This window comes from Bacillus rossius, chromosome 1 (assembly GCF_032445375.1).
Source record: "Bacillus rossius redtenbacheri isolate Brsri chromosome 1, Brsri_v3, whole genome shotgun sequence".
NCBI classification, from domain to species: domain Eukaryota; kingdom Metazoa; phylum Arthropoda; class Insecta; order Phasmatodea; family Bacillidae; genus Bacillus; species Bacillus rossius.
This window is the reverse complement of record NC_086330.1, coordinates 228,311,334-228,335,629: the sequence shown is the minus strand read 5'-3', so window position 1 is coordinate 228,335,629 and position 24,296 is coordinate 228,311,334. Positions and strand designations below refer to the sequence as shown.

Below are 24,296 nucleotides of genomic sequence, written 5' to 3'. Positions count from 1 at the left end.
ATCAACTGGGACTTCTCCGAGGCAGGCCGCCGCGCTGCTCGGACACCGCTCGCCGCCCTACGCTGCAAACATCGTGGAATCGCCACCGCCTAGAGACCCCGACGGACTTCATGTTGGTGAGACTATTTCATGTCATAAACGTTGATAGAGACAAGTTTAAAGAAGATAGTGTCGCTTTGCAAGCATAAAACTCTGAGAGCAGTTAGAAACTGAATTAAAGTCTCTAATAAGAAGTCATAATTGACGAGTGTAAGGCAACTTCCGTGAGGGCGAGCGAGCTTCAGAAAACATGAACAGAACAATATACGTAAATGCAAATACTGACGTCGACTGCCAACTCCGTACATAACGAACACAGGCAAACGTAACAATGCGCTCACAAGACAAGTTGCTGCAGCTGTTTTCAGTATTAACACACGGCACGAGGTGCATAAGAATAACTACGTGGAATACATGTGATTTGGGTGACAGCGAGACATTTTGTGGACATAATAGAAATTTTAGCCAACTTCTACAGATACCATATCAGTCAATTTTATTTTGTATTTATTATAGTAGTAAATAATTTTAACCACAGGCAGTACTTGTTATTGATTGTATAAATATATTTTTATATCCCTTTTAGGTAAATTCTATATGTCCTGGGCTGCAAATATTTCATTGAGAAATTGTTCAATTGTTTATAAATTTTTTTGTAAATGCCACCCAGTAAATCTATGGCCAACCACCGTTGTGATTGACAGTGTATACGCAGTAGGTAGAGCCTAGGCTGGCACAAACTTGATTAAGGGTGCTGCTTTGATATTTGTATCATATTGTCAATTTTTTGTGTTTTTGTAATAGCTGAACTGTAACGAGTATTCAACCCCACCACGCAGGGGTACTGCTTCATAACGATAAATTTCAGTTCGAGAATGAGATGAGATATTCGTTTGTGAAAATATTTCTGTTAATAAATTGTTGTATTTACGAATTCTACTGGGCACCTAATTTTCTGACACACTCGCATCCGTTCTTTCCTGCCTTGTTAGGGTTTCCTGTTCCTTTAGTGATACCCGTGACAAAATCATTATCATTTCTTGATATATAGTCTTCTTAGAGTACGAAGTAAGTCCTTTACATGTCATGACATGTTTTTTCAGAGCAGTTCCACATGGCAGTTAATTACCACATTTTTACACAGAAAAGAAGAATTTTCGATTTCATTGAAAGGACAGTGGTATATTTCATAATGCCTAGCATGTTTTATGCATACAAATGTCCAGCCGCAGTATATACAGTTTGATTCTGATGAATGTGCAATCAGTCTGTCACAATTCCTGTGTTTTTTTAATCTTCCGTAGTGTATAAACTGGCTACACCTGTTGCACTGACATTTAATACGTTCAGAGTTATTATTACAATTGTGTATTACATAATAACGTAGTTTCAAGTTTTTGATGTCACAGTCGCACAGTTAGGAATGGAACACCGTCAGATGATGCTTCCTTTATCTTTGACACTGGCACCGCTCTCATACATCTCTCCGATGTCGTCGACGTCGCTGCTGTCGCCGCAAGTATGATCTGATTCCCTGATTTCAATGGTAGATCATCCATCAAGGTCATCGTTAAAGATTTCATCGGGTTCTCAAGAATACCCAGATACTGGTCTATTGCGGTAGACGAGTCTAACTATACGATCCGCACAGCACCACAGCCAGAGATGGACTGAAGTTCTCATCGTCTGGGTCTCACTTATATACTCCCATTGGCTAGCACAATACATGAGTCAAAACAGCAACAATTTTCATTATGCTTGCACTTAACTTTCCCTGAGCATTTTTTATAATGTCGATGTAAGCTATCGAGATGGTAAATAAGTTTATTTCACTTGTTGCACTGAAACAGTATTCTTTGCAGCACATTATTTGGAGACCCGCTTCTTTCATGTCTGCGCGTACTTGAAGTGGTAGTGAATGACGCACCACAGTATTTGCACTGACGCGATGAACTTTCATAGTTGTTTGAAGTCAGCAATGTTTCTGACGAAACTTCATTCGATGGAACAGCGCAAGTCCATGACAGTATCACATATTGCATTGAAATGTCTGCGGTTGATGGTACCGATGATGTTGGGATCTCCGCAGCCATTGATCTCTCCACTGTCGGTGGCGTCGCTGCTGTCGACGCTGGTGCCACCACGGCCCCTGATGTCAATGGTAGATCATCCATCCAGGTCGTTGTTAAAGAAGCCACCGAGTTATCCAGAACAGAGTACTAGTCAAACAAAACGATACGCACTGCACCGCGACCAGAGGCGGACTGAGGGTCCCGTAGTCTGAACCTCAATTATATATCTGCGTTCTTCTGGTATAGCACACGAGTCAAAATTTTGACTTTATTAAAAATTAATTTTTATTTGATTAACATCCAGACACCTTAAAACTCTATAAATGAAAACACACAAAATTAAAGTTTTACAAATTTTTTTAAAAAATACATTTTACGTGAAGGCATTAAGCATTTTCGTAAACAAAGTTTTTAAAGCTGCATGGGCTGTCTCGTCGATTCCGGTTGCAACTGGTTCACTGGTCTTGGGCTCAGAAACACAGGTATCGCACATGTCATCTTCTTCAGAGACGACTGTTTCGGTGAGACATGGATGACGATGTGTACGACCAAAGCTGCGAATCGGTTTTACCTCTGTGCATGTTGAGACAGGATCACTGACTGAACTACGACGAAATACAAGTTGTTTGGACGTCTGCGTAGATGCATCGAAGATCACTTCAGGTTCCAACATATTCAAGTATGCTGTTGCATGTGCAGACAAAGCGACTACTTCCTCGATGCTGGATGGAAGGATTGGGTGCGGTCTCAATTGATAGACTGCACAGTTTCCCGTAATGTACATGCAGGACTCATAATGTACACATTTAACGAAAAAACGTCAAAAAGAAAGCACGTTTAAATAAAATGACGTACATTTGCACGAACATTCAAATCAGTAGGTCGAGATCAACAATTTACGACAGGATATCATATAATGCATCCAACAGCCTATTGCTCCAACAGTTTTTTGGCTGCAAAGCCCATGGCTCCAACATTATTTTGGTTCCAGCAGTCTTTTGGCTCTAATAGTCATTAGCCAATTTCTATTGGATCCAATGGCTGTTGGAACTATAGGCTAATCAGCATATCGGCCCAATTTTGTGAATCGGTACAGCTCTAGTTAATGCCGTGTTTGAGGCTGGAGTGCACAAGATCTTCTGTCACAAAATTAGATTTTTTTATCAAACAGAGGACCCATTACTTAATGGTAGATCTCAGAGATGGGCTCTCTGACTTCTCTTGCTCTCTTCTAGCTGCCGTTCGTTGAATCCGGACTTCTGTTTCGGCGAAGTCTGGTTTGCGCCTGTGATCGTGTGCCGCCAACTTGTATCATTGGCACAATTTTAAATTTGAATTTTTTTTAAAATTAAATCATGTCACTAGTCATTCTTCTGCTGCAAGAACTTAAACTTTTTCCTCCTCCTGTACACTCCCATTCAACCTTTGTCAGACCTGTCTCCCCAATTTTTCCCAGACCTAGATCCGATTTTTGTCGAGTCCTTGCCAGTAAGACTCAGCATCGTCTTATCCCCGCCTTGGCGCCCAGATGTCACCTGTAATTCGCCTCCGATCCGTGACAAGAACTGCTATGACTTGCAAGCCCTTAGTGCAGGCCACTTCCAAGACCTCGCCTGACGCGAGCACTTCTTGACATGATCGCGAATCATCTTCGCCAAAGTATAGTCACGCCTCCGGCTCCTGTAGAGCATCTTTTCCACTGTCATCAGCAGCCCCCCCCCCCCAAATCACTCCAAGTTTTCCTGGGAAAACTGGCCCAGTGCGATGACCGGCCACTAACCCCAGCCAGGGTCGGCCTCTCCCCAAGGCCACCACACTAGTCCCAAATATACATGCTAATGCCACCTAGCGGTAGTTTTGAGAATTACTTCCCCTGGGAGTTTGAACGCCTGTGGAACGCCTGCCCTCTGGCGTCTCCCGCAGTAACCAATCCCTCGTAGTTCCTTCCCAGGTCACCAGGGCTCTGGCCTAGTCGACCCCATAAACTACATGCTGCTACCAGCCGACTCGTGCGAGTCGACCTCTACTCAGTTCAGCCACACTTCAGTAGGTCGCGCTGACATTGGGCAGTACCACCAACTTCGAGATACTGAAGTTTGCTTTTCTCGACAAGCACCTCGGTAATCTTCGGAACCTTTCGGTTCGAAAGCCGAAACCTTCCCCCCTTTCTTCCTTTAACGTCACCTTTTAATTATGTGTCTCGGCGGTCCCAAACTAACTGCGCGCTGCGATTCGGGACTGACTGCATCGTACCTACATCATCGGGACGCCTTTCTGTTTTTCTTTTAAGATGTGATCAAACTAGACAAGGGATGTTTCCCACAACGGTAGTGCTTAGGCGTTAGTCAGTCCGTATAGATCTAGCTCGTAAAAGTAGTCATGTATAAGTCATCGTAAATAATTAATTTTTCAAAATCATGAATCGTCCGTGGCGGTCTCGTGTGCTCAACAACCGGGAAGATCCTGGAAGTCATCACCCTGTTTGACAGGGACCAAGTGTCAGGCACCAAGTACCAGGGTACAAGTACCGGGTACTTTTCCAAGGAGGACCAGATCAGTCTCCACGGGCCGGATGACTAAGGCACCCTGACGCCCCATCAGCTGTTCCACTTCACCTAGCAATATTCAAACCGCCAGCCCTTCAGTTTTTAAAACCTTTTCGGACTAGCATCCAACTACGACGTTTCTCAGATCAGAAATCCAGAAGCTTCCTACGGCTTTTTAACATTTTTATTGTCACGAACGTTCTTTAAATTGTGTTAATTTTCTAATAAGGACCGGCCCATTCTTTCAATAATGTGATATTAAATCAATGTTGCTTATGTTTTCTGTTAATCAACTTATATTATATACATATATTATATAATGGAAAATAACCAAAAGTAAAATAAAAACAGAGGAACTAATGTCTGGACGAAATCATTATTTTGCCTGCTGAAACCAAAAGATCCACGAGTTACCCCCAGTCATCAGGAGAGACTGACGAGGTGTAACAATCGGTTGCACTTATATTCGTACCTCCTTGTCACTTACTGAAATTTTTGTTGTACTCTCGTCTTTTAATTACCAAGCCAAGTCATTTTCTCGCATGTATTCTTCTTTCTATTATAATATACATTGCGCAAACAACGCTGCTTCCTTTCTCCGTCCAGGTTAGAGATCATTGATCCATCACATAATATACTTCCATCCACCCTTGGTAATGAGAATATGGTTATAGTTCACGCGGTGTGTCACACGGGGATAACAAACGATATCATAGGGCGCAATTTTCCCACCCAATCTGGGAAGTGTGCAACTTTCTCGCTCTTTGAGGGCGTAGTTTTCTCGGGGGCAATTTTCATGCAACCAAGTCAGCCGATATATTGCCTAAATGCATAATTTCAGTCAAATCTTCTGCGTATCAAGAAAAAACATGTTATCTATTTTTACCTTAGTACGTTTTTCATGTATAGAATTTCTGAAAATATTACAATAAGGTGTTAAAGCAATATTTAGACATATAATATTCATTTTTAAAAATTTTAATATTGCCATTAGGTTAAATTATACTGAAAATTCGTCTTAGAACATGAAATGTCAATACTAAGTTACATTAAAGATTTTTGAGGGGAAGAAAACCATTTTACACAGTTTTACTCCTTCACTGTGTAAAAATTAAAATAAATAAATAAATAAATAAATAAATGCTCATTTTGAGATTTTGTGTCCCATAAGAATATATATTCTAAGTTAATGGGTTTGCCTTTGATTTCATCTGGTTGTCATGTGTTCCGCTTGCGTAACGCCAGTGTACCAGACCTGTTGACCTGCTGCGACGGTCACGTATCAACTCTGTTCAGACAGAACGAGGATAAGGTCGTGAGAGCGGAGAGAATGTGGAGTGGCCGCTGACACCTTTCATCGACACACACGCGTCGCCTACCAATGTTAGAGCTCCCCCACCCCCACACAATCCCCCTCCCCCTCCTGCTCGACCATTATACGAGACTACATTATTTATTTGCCAACCACGCGCTGTGTGAATGACCCGTACAGGGCCGCTAAAGTGCCGTAGTAATCTGCACGTACAGTAAATATAGCACGCTGTGTGAGTGACCTGTACAGGGCCGCGGAAAGTTACCTGTAGTTACCTGCACGTACCGTAAATATGGCGCGAGTGCCCTACGTATGTGTCCACAACAAAGTTTCTATTAAGTTTGATCACCTAGTCGTGATCGCTTTAGAAATATTTATTTAAATACTGTTACGAGTATAGTGTGGGGAGAAAATTAGGTTCGTAAGATATAGCCCAATTAATTGGTTTATTACTATTTGTTACTAATGTCTACACCATAAACTTAATAAATGCACTCAATATTTCTATCCATAATAATTAGACATACATTGGTCATTGAAACATAAATACTTTCCACTGGAGCTTAGCTCGACAGTGGCTCGCTCTTCTGTCCGCTTCCTTCGCACACACACCGCGCCGCAGTACAGTCCCCGACTATCGCTCGTCGCACCCGACTGGCTCGCCAAGCCTTCACTCGCAGGTATCGCCTCCCGATAGGTCCAGTTCGCCCAAAAGGACCACTTGCCCTCTTCATCTCTCGCTGATCGCACGGATATCGCCAGTGTAAATTCTCGAGGGGAAGACTCTCTTTGCTGCTCCGCTCTTCGCTCGGAACTTTCGCGGAGGCCGGCGTCGCTGCTTTTAAACTCTTAGAAGACTTTCTGGAACCGACTGGGGGGCGGAAGGGTGGAAGTGTCGCGTCACCCCGAGCCGACCCGACGCCCGAAAAGTCCATAAAGGCGATGTTTATTCATGCCAGTCCGCGTGGCGGCCTCGGGAAACCAGCAGAATTCCCACGCCGCTAAGAGGGTCATTGTCAATGGCCTGAGGCGTGACGGTGCGATGGGATGGGTGATGAGAGGGGTAGTTAGGACCCTTGTAATCCGGCCAGGCACGCGTGGCATGCCTTAGGTTAGTGGAAGGCGCGTGACGTCAGAGACCGTGCGGGGCCTCAGCCAGCTGCGAACCTGGCGCACGTCGTGGTCCTGTCTGCGTTCGTAACAATACTTTTTACTTAAAATTGCTAAAAGAGGAAATAACACACTCTTGGAATGTGTATAGGTATACTTATATCAAATACATTTTTTTTGAATGTGTAAATGTATGCATTTAATAGATTATGGAATAAAAAGTCATTATTTTTTCTTACATATTCCTACTGCTATAATTTAATTTTAATTTTTTATTTGGTTTTGCAAGAAGCACTTCGAAACTTAGAAATAAGGTAACTTAATAAAATTTGTTCCGAGACTTGGTGTCCGTCAGGAAGCTAAACAAAAAATAATAATAATATAAACTGAACCACAAAAACATGTGTCATTTGCTAGTGTATAGCGGATTTGTGGAAAAAATATATAAAAAAATGGTGAATGACACGAGTCTCGCTTTTAACAGAACTGTAAAGTTTGCATGTTTTGCAAAATACATATTTTGGAAAATAGTTGTTAAAATATTTTTTAATAAAAATTAATTGCACCTAGTGTAGCACGGTTATAAGTCAGGTCAGTATAGCTTGGTATGTCTGAGTCCTGGAGTCGGAAAGAGGATTGAGGATGGGTTTAATGACAAACTTACCTCTAACGTAACAACGGCCATATTGGACTCCAAATTCCTATCAATTTCCCAATTTCGAGGGAAAAATTCCCGTTTTGAAAGAAAATTTTCCGTTTTTATTCCAGAATTTTTTTAAAAAAATCCCTGTTTCCCTATTGAGGCTTTTAGTCTCCATGGGCAAGCCACCAATAAGCCTCTAGAGGAAAGCTTTGACATTGATCTTAAGCTTGGCCATCACGGTTGCACTTCTCGTTATACCCGCCACCTCGGATTCAAGAACGCTGCATTTTTCGTTACGGTCACCATCTTGTACGTGTATGACATCACAGTTGCACTTTTAGTTATGACCACCATATTATATTCTAGAACGTTACAAATTTAGTTACGGTGCCATCTTGATAAATCCATAATTATTATCAAATTTAATGGGATAAAAGTTAATTTAAAAATTAATTAATAACATTTTATTATAAAAAATACATTTTATTGTAAATATTCTGCCATTTTTAAAATCAGCCGCCATCTTGAAAATCTGTAATTATTTTCCCATTTAAGAATGGAACATTTTAAAATTAATAAAAAAATAATTTGATTAAATTTTATCAAAAACATACTTACATAATGGAGTCCTCGGTATGAATCCGACGAGGTCATTAGAATAAAAATAGCGACGGATCCTTCCTCCACGGAAGCCATTGGCAGACTGAACATCCACCACTAAAATGCCAAGGCAGATATTACACCAACCAGTATTATATCATGCCTGTCATCTTGGGTCGACATCTTGTGTTCTTCTTGTGAAGAAAGCCATTTCATTTTCTTCTGCTGGAGGGTGCTGTCGCCAGATTAGTTTTTTTTTTGCCCGATAGAGTGCAGTAGTATTTATTACCGCGGCGACCGACATCTTCTCAGCCGTCTTGGCCGTCATATTGAATTTCTGTAAATATTATGTTAAAATTCGGGAAAAATCCCTAAAATCACTTGTTAAAATGATGATTGATTCGATCGATATCCATTCTTGTTTCGATCATTGGTGGATGCAATAACATATAATTTAATTAAAATTATAAAAAAAGACAAATTCTAGAAAAAACAACAAAATCACAAAAAAAATTATTACAGAAATAATCAAATAAAAAAAGAAAATTATAAGCTCCTTCTTAGAGGGCGAAGCGAGTTCTTTGCACGCCTTGACATGTGTATTCAGGACATTTCCACACGACAGTCTATTAACCAGCCACATCCAGTCGGTGGCCAGGTACATCCAGTCGGTGGCCATGCACACAAGTCCTATCGGTTGTCCAGGCTAACACGTTAAGTTGGTGGCAATGTACGTACAGCCAGTGACCATGCACATCAGTCGGTTTGCCAGACACGCATGATCAGCCGGTTGGAGAGGCTATCACATCAAGCTGATGGCAAGGTAAGTCCAGTAGGTAGCCAGGCAATCTATTCAGTGACCAAGAACGCATGTCCAGTAAGTGGCCAACCACATCCAGTTGGTAGCCAGAAGCATCCAGTAGGTGGTTAAACATATCCAGTCAGTAGCCAAGAGGTATTTTTCGATGATACTCGGCGAACATTTTAAACAGTTCATGTATACAAAATCATGCGCATAGGCCAAGCATCTCCGAACCAAGAGATAATTTTCGTCGATAATCGATCAACGTTTTAAACAGGTCATGTTCAATGTCAGGCCTTTAAACCAGGCATCTCCGAACCACGAGGTCAATCATGGCCCGACTACAGACTTATCGATGCACATTAAAAAAAAAAACACATTTAAATCGGAAATGCAAACAATGAAAAGGAACACTATCGGAAGCAAAATTAACGAAAATGAAGCACAAATGGATGCAAAATCCACAAAAGTAAGGACACACAATACACACACAGTAAACGCTATGGACACACATTACAAACACAGGATACGCAATGAACACGCAACGAATGCGCAATACACACACTAAACTCACAATTAACACCCAACGAACATGCAATACACACACAGGACGCACTATGGCTACACAGTACACACAGATGATATGCAATGAACACGCAACGAACGCACAATGTACACACTGGACATCCAATGAACACGAAACGAACTCGTAATACACACACAATACACAAAATGGACACACAGCACACACAAAGGAATCACAATTGACACACAGAACACAATAGACACTTAATGAACACGCAACAAAAATGCAATACACACAAGACACATAATACACACACATTACACACAATGGACAAGCGTTTGACAAAAAGAAAGGACATTTTGACGAAAATTCAGCTTGGTGTTATACGATCTCGCCACAGGGATATGATCTGTCACAGGATACGATAGTCTACTACTGCAACAGCTCCAGCAACATTTGACTACAATACTAAAAGGCTACGAGATTACAATGTTCCAACTGGATACGAAGCTACAAGACTACAAGACTACGAGGCTACAGATCTACGAGGCAACATGACTATAAAACTACGAGTCTACGAGGCTCCAACTAGCTACGAGATTAGGAGGCTACGAAGCTACGAGACTATACGGATACATGGCAACAGGCTACAAGACTACAGGGCTACAGGCTTCTTGGCTACGAAGCTACAAGTCTATGAGATTATAAGACTGCAAGGCTACGAGGCTACATGAAAACAATGACTACGAGGATACGAGCCTACAAGGTTGCAACTGGCTACAATAGCTCCATTCAGGAGCGAGAGTTAATTTATATCACGCAAATAACTTGTTGCAAGTAGTCCCAGGGCCGGCGCGTCCATATAGGCGAACTAGGCAATCGCCTAGGGCACCAAGTAGCTGGGGGCGGCGCAGCACGACACATAACAGCTGATATAATATGTTTAACGATTATTGAAACTAGATGAAAATGGATTTTTGTAACAGTTTGGAATATTTATATTGATATAAGTAATTATTTAAAGTCCACGGTGACCTGCTTATGATTTGTAATAAGTAAAAAAAGTAAAAAAAAAAACACAAGCCTGCTTACATTTGATTGTTGACAAAATCTTAGGCTTACGTGATGTATTTTGAGGCAAGTAAAAAAATTTTTGGGGTGTCCGGCGAGGGGGGGGGGGGAATTAAGATTTTTCGCCTAGGGCACCATTTTACCTTGCACCGGCCTTGAGTAGTCCTGATTCTTGCAACAGTTGGTGCCACATGCTGTGTTGTACAGACAGTCGCTGTTTTATGTGGGATGCGGGATGCTCAATCACGATCACAAGAGAAGGAGGACTTCGTTAGAGCTCAAGTAGAATGAAATTCGTCTAACATGTCAATGTTTCTCAGCTGTCTCAAGTCATCGTATTCGTCTAAGTAATGAATCTCTTCATTTGACATGCAGTACAGTCAGTCGCACTTTTATGTGGGATGCGGGATGCTCACTCAATCACGCTAGACACCAAGGAGAAGAAAGTTGGTCTTGCAGGATAGTGATTCTCAGCCGTCTTAAGGCATATAATTTGACTGTGTAATACATTTTTGGTTTGTTTTTTACTTGATAAAATTATTGTGAGTGCTGATTTAGTAAAAGAATCACTAATTAAATGTAAGTGATTAAAATTACATGTCTCATTTAGTAAAAAAATTTTCACCCAGGGATTAATTACCCAGAAAAAACCAGATGCATTCGGAGAACATCAGCAGAAGTCTTGCCAGGAAGAATCAGGAGTACACCGAGAAAACTAAATCACGTTTTCTTAAATCAAGAACATTGAATCGCAAATAAATTACAAAAAAATAATACAAAAACAGCTTAGCCGGCTTGTGAACTTCCCTCTTTTTTTTCAGAAAGTATAGAGCTCTAGAACAAGTCAGAGTTTTTTTTTAAATTTCTTTTCAATTTTTGATTTCTTTAATAGTTGTAACCAGGAGAAGAAGGGTGTACCCAACCACAAGTAACTCATCCAAAAATGTGACCTCGTTATCGACCAACGGGCATTCAAATAAGCGTTGATTACTTATGTATAGGCAAGTCAATGAAGATTAATCCACGAAATAATTTGTGTTTGGTAGTTAGTCTGTAATGTATATGTCGGGACTGGAAAGTTTTGCGGGTTCAATGACCTCGCTAGGATGGACTCAAAAGCCGAGATTCGCTACTCCTTTGGTTTTCATTGGGACATTCGCAAAAAAAAAAAAAAAAAAAAGAAAAAGAAGAGGAAAACAGCCCAACGGCGTGTCCATCGCGAAATAGAACTGCGCGTTTTCCCGGTCTCTAAATAGATGTGACGTAACTCGTCCCCTCCCCCCTTTCAAACGCTTGCGAATGAAACTGCACTTCGCGAGGTTGTGCAACTCGAACGCCACGCCGCAGTACACTGCAAGTACTTACAGTATATTTACGGACTTCACGAAGACTGCACCTCTAACAAATGACAGGGTCTTCATACACCCAGATAACTGTATATTCATACTCCTTAGTTCTGTGTTTGTTGTAAATAGAGTACACACGCACGCAGATAGAAGAAGGTAGTAAGTACGAATATCCCTGGATTATTTGTATCCAATGTTCTTGTAAATGTAAAATTACATTTTTTATAAAGTGTAGCAGAGTTGCAACGGTACGAGCTAATAAGCTGTAATATAATAGTTTTAAAAATAAGTTCTGTGGAAACTGTGTTCTAAAATATTTTTTAGTAGATGTATTAGTTCCCTAAATTATAAAAAAACGTTTCGTACGTCCCACGTCCAGGTGTTGTATTCATTTATTGAATTATTTGTTTATTGTTCGGGCTTTTAAGCTCTTTGTGCCGGTTTGGCATTGGACATGAGGCTCGGGATCCGAACCCAGAGCCCACGCCGACCTTGTAAGCAAGGTGCGGTAGTCCAGACCTTGCCTTGGCATTGCCTTGACGTGATGGCCACCTAACAAACCTTATAACAACGAACTGTTATTGGCTGCACCATCGAGTATGAGCCGTCTTTTTCCGCACACGTGTGGAATAAGTTGTCGGCAGATACTGTTCAGAAGCCATACCACTCTCAGAGAAATATTGGGAAATATTACTTATATTTGGTAAATCACATATTGATTCACTCAAATTCTTCTGATATGAAAATTTATTTTTTAAAATACAATATACTATTTTTGAGACATGTTATTGTCCACCACATGCCGCATACTGAACAATGCCATGTAATGTTAGGTGACAGCGTCAGGTGCTAGGCGCCGCTGTAGGAGGAAATGCGCGGCGACCTCGGGCGAGTCACGGCCCTCGGCCAGGGTCAAGGTCACTCGCCGGAGTGTCGCTAGAGAACCCGGCTCCCAGGCCTGGCTTGTTCAGCTGACACAGAACAGTACGTTTTAGTTGGTTCTGTCCGTGTGAAAAATTTGATAGAATTTACGTGTGCGTTTCTGTGAAAATATAACTCGTTGGAAAATTTTGTCGTTACAGATTTCGGTAAATTTACTGGAATAATTTTAAAAAAAAATATTTTCCTGTAATATAATATGGGCGAATACACCTAAAAAAGTAAAAGGTCTTCGTAGTTCCAGGAGACTGGATCTTGCTTGCTCTGTGTTACATTTTGACCAGGCTGAACAGGCTGAACAGGTTGAACAGGCACGTGGAAGGAACAGCGACGTGTTCGCAGTGGACTTAAAAAAAAGAGAATACTGCAAGGTAATTCTTCAATACACGTAGATACAATAAAATATTAGTAACTTTACGAAGACCACTATTCCTTGTTAACAGGGTAGTACGTACGTACTATAGTACGTAGTTACATAGGCGTGCGCACGGTAGGTGCCACAGGTGCCTTGGCACCACCATTAGGGTTAAAGTTATTTGTTTTTTACAAACAAAAATAATACATACTTACAAAAAACCGTATTATTTCCAAAAAAAAATATGTTTTCCAATCGTGTCGAGTTACAGATATGTACTCATAACACTATCAGTATATCAATTATCAATCGAACCAACTATACACACGGAAACAAGCCAGGTGCAATTACTTGTGTTGTACACGCAGGCCGCGGCTAGAAACTTCTGAAATGTAGCCTAAATACTTCTCATAGTTCTCCTCGAATTACATAGAATGCGCGCTCGGTGTCCACTGTTCACTCCACTCGGCAGGCGCACGGAATAATAGATAATAGCCGCCGTCCGTCCGGGATTTATTTAAAAAAAGAGAGAGTTTAGTTAGTTAAAAAGATAGGCTTACTCGATGACTTATATGCAGTCGCCGACAAAACATTTTTGTTGTATTCCAAAAGTTAAAACTATTGCCCACTCTTATTTGTGTATTTTTATTATTTTAATATTTTTCATATTTTGGGTATGTTACAATAACTCCCTTCATTTGTTGATTTTAAAACTTAACATTTGAGAATGTTTTTTCTAGCATTTATTTGGCGTCTTCAGAAAACATATAAGTACGGTTTTTCAAAGCCACCAGCATGAATTCCGTGCAAACAATTTGTGCAATTTACTTTATGGCTCAACAAAAGCTTAAAACTGTAAATAGTTTAGTAGTTTTCCTGGTGATTATAATGTTCAAAGCCATAATTTGACATAAAAAATGTTAAAATTTTTACATCTGTGTATTTAATGTTTTTGTTCGGAAACACCTTAAATAGCACCATTTTGCACTTTCAAATCCAAATTTTTCCGGGGGAGGACCCCCGGACTCCCCGCTTTAGGTTCGGGGTCCGTGAATAACAGGGCTGTTGTGTAATCTGGCACCACCAATACTGAAGTCCTGCGCACGCCTATGACGTAGTATAGACATAAATGTGACAGTTCTCAAGTACTGTTGTTATAGCGTCGGTGTTCGTAAACAACCTGATGCAACTGTCAGCGTGGGCAAACAAACAACATCAGTTGCCCTGCCAGTGACAAGCTGACGTGAGTCACTCGACACGGCCTTGAAGGAAGCGGGCAAGGCGCGGTGTGGCGCAACACTGTGCAGTCACGAGGGAAGGGGGGAAGCAAGCCCGCTCCGCCTGCAGACTAGTGCTACATGTTCTCACGTTGACGTGAGCGAGCCGACTGCTCGCCAGTATAGCGATACCTAGGAGCTAGTCTATATACGTGAACAGTGAGGGAGAAGCCAGACATGAAACCACACATAAATAATTGAACCTTGACATGGAAGAGACTGATTACCATACAGTTCAATGACCCCATAAAGCATTAGGAAATAAGAAGAATATTTACAATCCACTACAAATGATGACGAAAACTGATATGCCCCCGGATGCCGATTTTAATGAAGTGTTTCAATGTTCGTATTTTAATCTACGAATGATATACATACATACATTTATTACATCTTGAAGAAAGAAGATATTAGAATTTTAAAGTTTGGATAAGTTACTGCTACGTCAAAACTAGGGCAAATGCACTCACTCTCTGTTCAAGATTCCAAGATAGGTTGGAGCATATTGTACAGCTGCTGCAATGAGAAATCACAGTTTAACAGCTGAACATTCTTATACAATAAAAAGTAATGTAACTGTTGGTACGCTGTCCAGCCGTCCTCAGCAGCCCAGCAGCCGCGACTCCCAGCAGCTCGCTTGCCGGCGGGACTCGTGGGGGACTGGCCTTGGGCCAGTTGTCCCAGCCTGGGGGGGGGGGGGGGGGATAGTGGGCGAGCCATCTCTGGATGTTGTATACTTCCTCAGTTTTACGCAAACGTTACTTTATAAAGTGGAGCATAAAAGGGTTTCATGTACAGATTATTTCTGTGAATTGAATTTTGGTATATTTGTTAACACAGATACAGTTTTAATTTAAGAAAGAACCTAATTTCTTACAAAATATTATAAAACAACCGTTCACGCCAATAACTTTTGCAGGGTTGGAAGGTTCTTCAGTTACCGGTCAGTTTTTTTTTTATTAAAATTCCCTACCACATAATACAATCATGCTCAGCTGTTTCCGAACTACCGATATATGTAAGTACGAAACTTAAAAATGTCTATAGGTTTATTTTCTCTCACAAACATTAGCAGACTTATGCGCACCTACTACGCCTGCCACTGTACTGCTGATACTGCCTGACTTCCGAAACTACAGTAGTCTCGGCAGGAAAAGTGGCCGAAGTGGCATACTCGAGCAGCCTCGTCAGTGATTTCAGCTGCTGACTGTAGGAGAGGGAACTTGGCCCATACCTACGTTATGCATCATGCTCTGCTTGGGCAATACCACCGAGACTCAAGGCCTTACAACCTGTCAGTGACGTCACCAGCAGGAGGCGGTAGGCTCGTGGCGCGCGGACGTTGCTTTCTTCACGTGTACGCGTTTCTCCCGCCCTTGCGTTCCGCCGCTTCACTCATGTTCACATCATTCATCGTCTACCGGCTCTCAAGGCAACTGTTGTTAAAATTCGCCTAAATCTCCTCTCTTCGTTCCACTTCACATAATTTATTTGTATGATTATTACGCTCTACATGCATTTGAAAATTGTTTAACTTCAGGAAAGAACATTATGTCAAGTGAGAACCGGAAAATAAAACGATTAATAAGCAAGTCTTATTGAAATTTACAGTGAGTCTAAAGTTTTTTTTTTTAAATTTAATTGCTTTTATAATAATTACTCTCAAGATGTAATCAAGAATTGTCTGTGAATAAACATTACTATATTTAGGGGCTAGATACAATTAACAATGCTTATGAGTTTCAAAATAAAGATTCATTTATCTTTAAAACAAATAAAAACATAACAACCTTTTTATTTCGTGCTGTTTGTGTTATAAACGTCAGGCTGGTACAGTTTCTTTTCTGGTGTCCCGTTTCATTTGCACGAAACCAATTTAATTTAAACATATTTTTATACAAGTAAGTAATACACAAATACTTTGTTCGATTGACACAATGAACTTGTTAACAAAACCATGCATGATATACAATGTGCACAGGAGCAGAAGACAAGGTAAACTGCAATGTAATTCCGGATATAGAAACCGTAAGACACTTAGTACACTAACACTTTACCAGAGAACAAACAAATACAACGTTACAACTTACAGCAAGTCTAATTCTGCTTCAAAGAGACAGTTTACATTATATTATATTATCTATATAAATGTACTATTTATACAATTATGTACATTTGCCAGTCAATATGCGCTGAAAAGTATTGTAGACGAAAAAGTTGAGATGGTAATAATGGACTTTAAAGCTTTGTTTGGACTAGTTTAAAGATAAATACTGAATGTTTTGGGATCTGCGATCATTGTTAAGGGAAAAGAAAAATATGGTGTTTTTTTTTTCGGTTTTCGTTTATACCTTCTAAACCTTTTCCCGCAGGTATTGAGGTGTTTGCAACATAATGTAATGGGAAATTGAAATGCTCTGTTTTGTTTTATATGCGTGGGAATTTTAACAACATTGTATGAAATTATTCTAACTTCTGAATTCACTCAATGTAAAGGAAATTTAATTATCAGCAACTTCTTATGCAATACAGTTAATTTTTTTTATTTCAAATTAAATAGAAGATAATGTAAATAAAAATACATAACTTTTTTCAGTTAACAACACAGACAAGTGAATAATTATTAAACTATTTTACATACTAAAAAAACTAATAACAAATAACAGGAATAATCTTGTAAAATGTAACGCTTTTCAATGTCGCTTATAATACATGAAATATACATATTATGAGATATAAGTGAAAAAGCAGTAAACGTGACCATCTCCCCCTCTCATTTCCTTTACTAATTATCCTATATACCTACCATAACGTTTAGAATGTTGACTTCATAATTAGTCCAAATGATGCCCTCAAGTACTTTCTTACCGTCCCACCATTTTCGTCTAAAACCCCTCATTGACTGAGCTTACATGTCACTATTTAGTTTGTATGCAAAAAGGAAAACTGACATGATGTAGATAGTGTGAAAGAACACTATTAAATTAATCAAAATAACAGCGTATATGTAGTTTGTAGCTAAAGCAACATGTGCACAGCTAACACTTAAAAGTTTATAAATGTGGCAATAGCAAGTAACATTTTTGTTATATATTTACAACATTCACACAAAGCTTATCTTTTTGCTGTTTCGTACTCACTTAACGTCTACACAACTCAATTTCAAATAAATGTAAAGCTTTTTTTTTACTTTACTTTGGAACACCAATAAATGTTAGTGTTTCAGTATATCAATGAATGATGCATTAAAATGTTTGTCAGTGTTACCTACAACCTTTTTTTATTTTAATTTTTCTGTAGATTTGCTAGTTTCCTTGTATTACCTTTCGTTTTATTTCCATTGTTTTTATTTTTGCAATAATTGTTCAACAATGCATTTGCAGATGACCTTAAAACAAGTGTCCAAATTTTGTTTGATTTATGTCCATTTTCACATACTTCCCATCCAAAACACTCTTTAGCATTAAGGTTCAGTTGTGAGAGTGACGAAACTACATGTCTTTGATTTTTTGTTTTCAGAAATTGGTTTTCGTACTTTGTGCTAGTCAATTTGCGAACAACAATGTAAGTGTATGTGACTGCTTCAATGACAATATTCTGTGGATAAAGAAGGCCACCTCTATCAAGATTATGTATCAACTTATATGTAAGATCACTGTCCATTGACTTATCTGTTACAAGAAATTCTTTACATGACTGACATTGCAGTTTCTTTAGAACTACATAAGCACAATAACCAGCTAGATATGTGATAACAGGCAAGTTTTCATTGACTTCATAAATATCACTACTGATCACGGTTATACCAAGAAAGGGTTTAACATCATCATTCTCTACACTTTCCGAACAGTTATCATTTGTTACAGGCTCACTTACATTGACTAGACACTTCAGTTTCTGTTGCAAAACAGTTGACATTCGCAACTTCTTTTCTACCTCAAAAACCTGCCTCACAGATACATTATACTGACACCCTGCTAACTGTCTGTATAAGCCAAACCGAGCTTCTAAAACATCAGTTTGAAACTTTCCCGTGAGAACATATGTCATATTTAAATCAGAAATGCAGTAGTCAGTTACCTCCAGAAGAGCATATGTTGAATGCTTAACAGCTGCATGTGTTTCTTTACTCAGTGTTCCAGATTTCAATGAAATGGCTTCCCACCTGTCAAGCCAACATAGAAATTTTCTCAGGTATGCTGCTCGTTCATCATATGCACTTCGGAGGGGCTCTTGCATTGTGTCTTTTAGCCGAACACCTTTGAATGGTGTTTTAGTATTTACAATTTTCCACCATGTTAGGATTATACCAATAAACTTTGCGGTACCTTCACAGTGTTGCAGATTATGTTTGTTTCCCAGTTCACCAAGAGCTTCAATAACATACTCACTGAACACTTGTGTAACAGGTTTGACATTTTGTCTCTCCAAATTTGAAGGCCACAAGGCCTTGAGTGACAGTCCATAGCCAAACTTCAACAACTTGTCACATTCCAATTTGTAGAGTTCTCTCAGAGTTTCAAAAGAAGCTGTAAACATTTCTGATGACTCATCAAAGCTCGGGAAAGTGATGCATAAACCATTATTTTTTTGATTCAGCCAGTTATTCCTTATACACTTAAAGATGTGTACAAGATCAATGATATAAAACAATGGTCGTGTTGGGTCACTGGGGTGTGGATAAACTATGCTAAGTTTTGGCGGGCATGAAAACATTGACATTGCTTTCCTGTTAATGCTGTTGTTGTCTGTAATTACACACACAACATTCAAACCAACTGTTTCAAGACCTACGATCACCGTCCCTAGTACATTATGAAGGATTTCTCCTGTAAGACTGTTCACAGGAAGTATGTGTACAACATCCTTATATGATGAAAAAAGACTTTGAACCATGAACACGTGGGCACTTGAAGCAGCATTTTCAGAATTAAAACTAGAACCTACTATGTTTCCACCCTTGTAATCTAGAAACTGCTTAATATGGATTTCATCTACCATAAGAACAACATGACGTTCTTGGGGTGTAAGCTGAGATACCTTATTTTTCACATAGAACAAAAAATTTTCTTCCAACTGCTCTGTTTCTGGACCAAATTTAAATGAATAACATAATCTGCGTATTGTATTCGGATGTGGAAGAATGATGTTGCCTGAACTTCTAATAAACTTATATGCATGAGGTGAAATGATAGAAACAAGTGATGCAAATACAAACAATTCAGTATTATACTTCAGTCCATTTTTCGGCTGCTGGATCAACTCTAACTGGGTAGACAAAAAGTTAACAAAATTCTGGTGTTCTTCATCATCACTGTTCATAGTGTCAAGTAATGATTTCACCACTGCGTATTTGTCACTTACTTTACAGTCACCATGGTGAAGATTTTCAATTGTTGTTAGGACGTCTGTGATTTGGTTTATATTGTTCACTATCAATGGAAAATTTAACTGAGAGAGATTTTTTAACTGCACTCCTTGATAATAACACGTTAAAGTCATATCACTTTTGATAGTAACCGTATATGTCAAAACTGGAGCATCTTCAAAGCTGATGTGGACATATGCGAGTTTATCTGGACGATTGATAAGATCCCAAAAAACAGATGTCTTAGCACTTTTACATAGTAAAACTAATTCGTCATAAGTACTACACACATGTTTACTTTCATAATCAGCATAGGTTTGTAAACTTTCAGCAGTAGCACGTTCGACTGCTGCTGCTTCTTTGCGCTGTCGCTTCTTCCTTGGCGAATCACGAACTGACTGCGAGCCCGATGATAAGTAGGAGGGGCAACCGGGAAACACTGACGGCACTGCACCATCTTTCAGTTTTGGTCTTTCCAAAGGTGCTGTCAGAGTTCTCCCAGATTTCTCATCAAAGTATACTGACTCCCACAGTACTTCAGCACTCTTAAAATGGACTTCGCAAACCTACAAAAAAAATTGTATCTATTTATATGCGCTGTTTGTGGTAAAGTACCGGTTACATATTTTGAATTATTATTTACACAGACGAGCAACACATTAAGTTTTATCAGGCCTTCTAGCATGCTTCCCACCTAATATTGCTCTTCCATTAATTTTCACATTTTTTAATTGTTGGTAACTTTTCCTATTCAAATTATATCGAAACAATCTTGTAAGCTACGTTCCCGTAAGCAGACATTCATTTCTTATATTCTTTAATTTATTATTAATTTCTTATATTCTTTAATTTATTACTCTATACGAAGAACGTATGACATAGATATGCAACCTGGTGTATCATTATGTTGGCTGTGCATATAGAAGTAATTACATCATATGCAGAGGTTACTTTTTCATAACCTGCCAATTAAAAATTAGAAGTAGCTACATTATCTGTGATTGATTTATTTGTCAAAGTGTAATAATTGTAATAAGATAAATGTAGTGTAGCCGAGAAGCGAAACAATTTCCCCAATTATACCTGTGCAACAAATGTAACAGAGCACGAAGCAGCGTTGTCGAGTGAAATACAATTGCTTTAATGTGATATTAATGAGGGAAAACTCTAGTGAAGTGCATCATTGTACTACACGCGACTGTATTACATGCAGAACTCTTTAAAAAAACAGCTAAACACACTAATAAAATTGTCGGATGTATACAATTTATGCTGAATTTGAAAGAAGAAAAGCTAAGATCTATGACTTTTTAGTCAGAATATTTACGCAATTCCGTTTTATATTCATAAAAAAAAATAACATTTTGCAAACTAACTTTTACTAAGCACGACTATTATAATAATTGCTAACGAAATTTAACTACATTCGCTTATATCAGCAGAGGATTTTATAAATTATTATTCACATTGCAGTAGTTGTCTTGGTATACTCCGTACCGTACAAAGTTGTATTTATAAACATTTTAAAATTCTTTTATATGAATAACAAAAAAAAGTTTTCTTGACACACACACCGGAGCAAAAGTTTTCGTGCTGTATTTTTTGACAGAAGCCACATCTGTAAACAATATACCGATACAAATAATACACATGTATCAAGGGAAGTGAGAACAAACAAATTAAAAGTAACTTAAATGCTTCTCATAGCACATGTTTAATTTATATGCTGGGTGTATAGTATACTTTTGACAGCTCCTGCAATTAGAACGATTTCATTGAGAGTAGTTTAACTTGACATGAATTATAACACACATATATAGCGTATATTAAGATACAATGATGAATTTGGCATGACAAAATGTATTTGTGCAGCCTGTGTAAGGATTCTGCTGTCTTTTTATATAAAATGTCTATGCTAATATCCGACTCAGAAAAATTTTATGCATGTGGGCAATAGTATTGTTATCAATAGAGAGCTTTTTCATTAGAATAAAAACATAACCACTATAAGAACACATACGAATTCAGAGTTAAATGCTTGGTACTTTAAGGCCGTGATCGAAATGGTTATATTGTTATATATAAATTTTATTTAGTGTAATTAAACTCGGCCATCGTTAGTAAACATTTCCATACATCTACAAGTATACAAATGAACAAAGTTTATAAATGCTTCAAAATGGACTTATTACGACAAATGTTCAAATTTATTTCTAAGGATGAGTAGTCAAGCTAACTGCAATATTTAACAAATATTAAAAATATTTATTGCGAACATTACGAGTAATTTTTTGCTTTTAAACATATTATAATATCTTCGCGTGTTTCCGGAGGTTAAAAATTACACAGCGTGAGTTTTGAGATTACTTAAATTTATATTCATATCTTGATACAAAATATGTACTAATAAACCCTAAAATGTGTCTTCAAATAATTTAATTGAAATTTAGGTCACATTACGTTTTATATATAATATTCAATTTCGGACATGGCGTAACATTATTTATTATTACTTATTAAGTGCGTCTTAATGAATAATTTTACCATGCGGAAGTTAACGGTACAAAATCATGCTTATTGCTGAATACTATTTTAATGTAATTCCATTTGTCTACGCATGTTGTATGTTTTATAAATTTAAAACCAGATTGTTTAAAACACTTACGGATTAACAAACAGCAAAATCCCTAACTGAATATTAGCACTATTGGCAAATAAATACTGTAAAGAGTTAATGCACAACTTACCCTGGAATATTTTGTGGGTATGAAGTGTTCCCGAGGAATTGCGTTCAACCACGCATTTTTAATATCTTCACTGTCGGGAAATTTGAAGACGTGAACTTTCGGGCCACCTTCATAATTTCCACGACATTGTGGAACACAACACTTGTATACCATCGCACATTTATTATTTTCACTCGCGACGGATGTATTTAAAAGTAACCTACAACGCGCCGCGGAAATACTCCTGCTACGGTCAAGGCAAGTACCTGCACTGACCGTTACACATTCCTGAGCCTGCCCCACAAAACCTCCCTTGGCCTCTTCCCCGTGACGTCACAGGCTCCGGGCGACAGGGTGGGAAGGCCTTGAGTCTCGGTGGTGTTGGCTTGGGCCTGTGTCCCACGAACTGCAGTCAAACAGCAGCACGCCTGGACGCTGGGCTCAGCGTAGTGGATGCGACTTCAAAAACAACAGCTATACAGACAGCCAGAACTTACCTTACAAATCGTATTGGTTTTCCCTTTTATCTCTTTTATATATGTTTTATTGTTTTTATGTAATATCTTTCTGAATAATTTATCGTATTATTGGTATGAAATTATAAAATAATTCCTCCTGCAGCATTCTCACGTACTAACATAATTAAATAATTTATATATCTGTACCTCGTAGGTTAAGAACACCATGTCCATTTTTTCATGATATAAAGCTGCACCATGTCCGGGATATACATTTTTCGATTTGTGTATTAGCATTAGGGTACCCACATGTCCAAAGAGCAATTTTTTATTTCCAAAGGACTAACACGCTGTTTCCTAATGATTTATTCTTACATGAAAACATTAACCCAATATCTTAAAAATATAATTTTTTCTATTAAAGAAGGTGAAGAATAATGTTCTAAAGTTTCATAAAGCAATTCCTACAATTTACTAGCGAATAAACATGAAAATAAACAAAGTAGAAATAAATAGAAAACCTGCTTTCCTGAAAAGTTACAATGTTGCCATGGTGTCCTATACAGCAGGGGTATGTGATGCAATCGCCTAGAATGACATAAGGCAACTTGTGCGGGAATAGCAGCAGGCCACTAGTCCACACCTAGAGCACGTGGCAAGGCGGCGCAGTGGTAGCGCTGACCTCACGCCGGCCATCTTGTTAGCATGGTGCTCCCGAGAACACCGAGTCCTCTGCGCTGCACTGGCCACGCGCAGCGCCAAGTCTCTGAACAATAGTGGCTCTCGTTTTATTTTTTTATTCTTTTCTCATTCCATTTTTGTAGGTAGAAAAAATTTGTAAATGGGACTATAGAGTCTAAGTTGTAATAATCAACCATTTTCGAAAACACACATAAAAAACAATTTAAGTGACAACACAGCCTATCGGGCAAACAGTTTATGTACACGAATAATAATTACCTGACTTTTCACGTATTACATATCAGGTGCAACACATAGCCGATGTCCAAATATAAATTAAAACATATAGAGGGTCGCAAAAAAAAAACCTAAAACTAATAATAACTTCAGAGAAATTTATCCTACTAATATTATAAACGCGAAAG

The 24,296-nt window shown here is 38.8% G+C and overlaps 1 protein-coding gene across 1 annotated transcript in view; it reads right to left on the bottom strand.

Moving 5' to 3' along the window:
* The window catches only part of LOC134545879 (uncharacterized), a 28,285-nt gene extending 5,371 nt beyond the window's left edge, over window positions 1–22,914 (bottom strand). Inside the window, exons 1-2 of the mRNA XM_063388645.1 lie at window positions 22,754–22,914; window positions 19,525–20,572 (exon numbers count right to left, since the gene is read on the bottom strand). Of these exons, the coding sequence (XP_063244715.1) occupies window positions 19,525–20,572; window positions 22,754–22,906 (1,201 nt within the window). The 5' untranslated portion in view covers window positions 22,907–22,914. The remainder of the gene's footprint in view (window positions 1–19,524; window positions 20,573–22,753) is intronic.
* Between the last annotated feature and the right edge of the window lie 1,382 nt (window positions 22,915–24,296).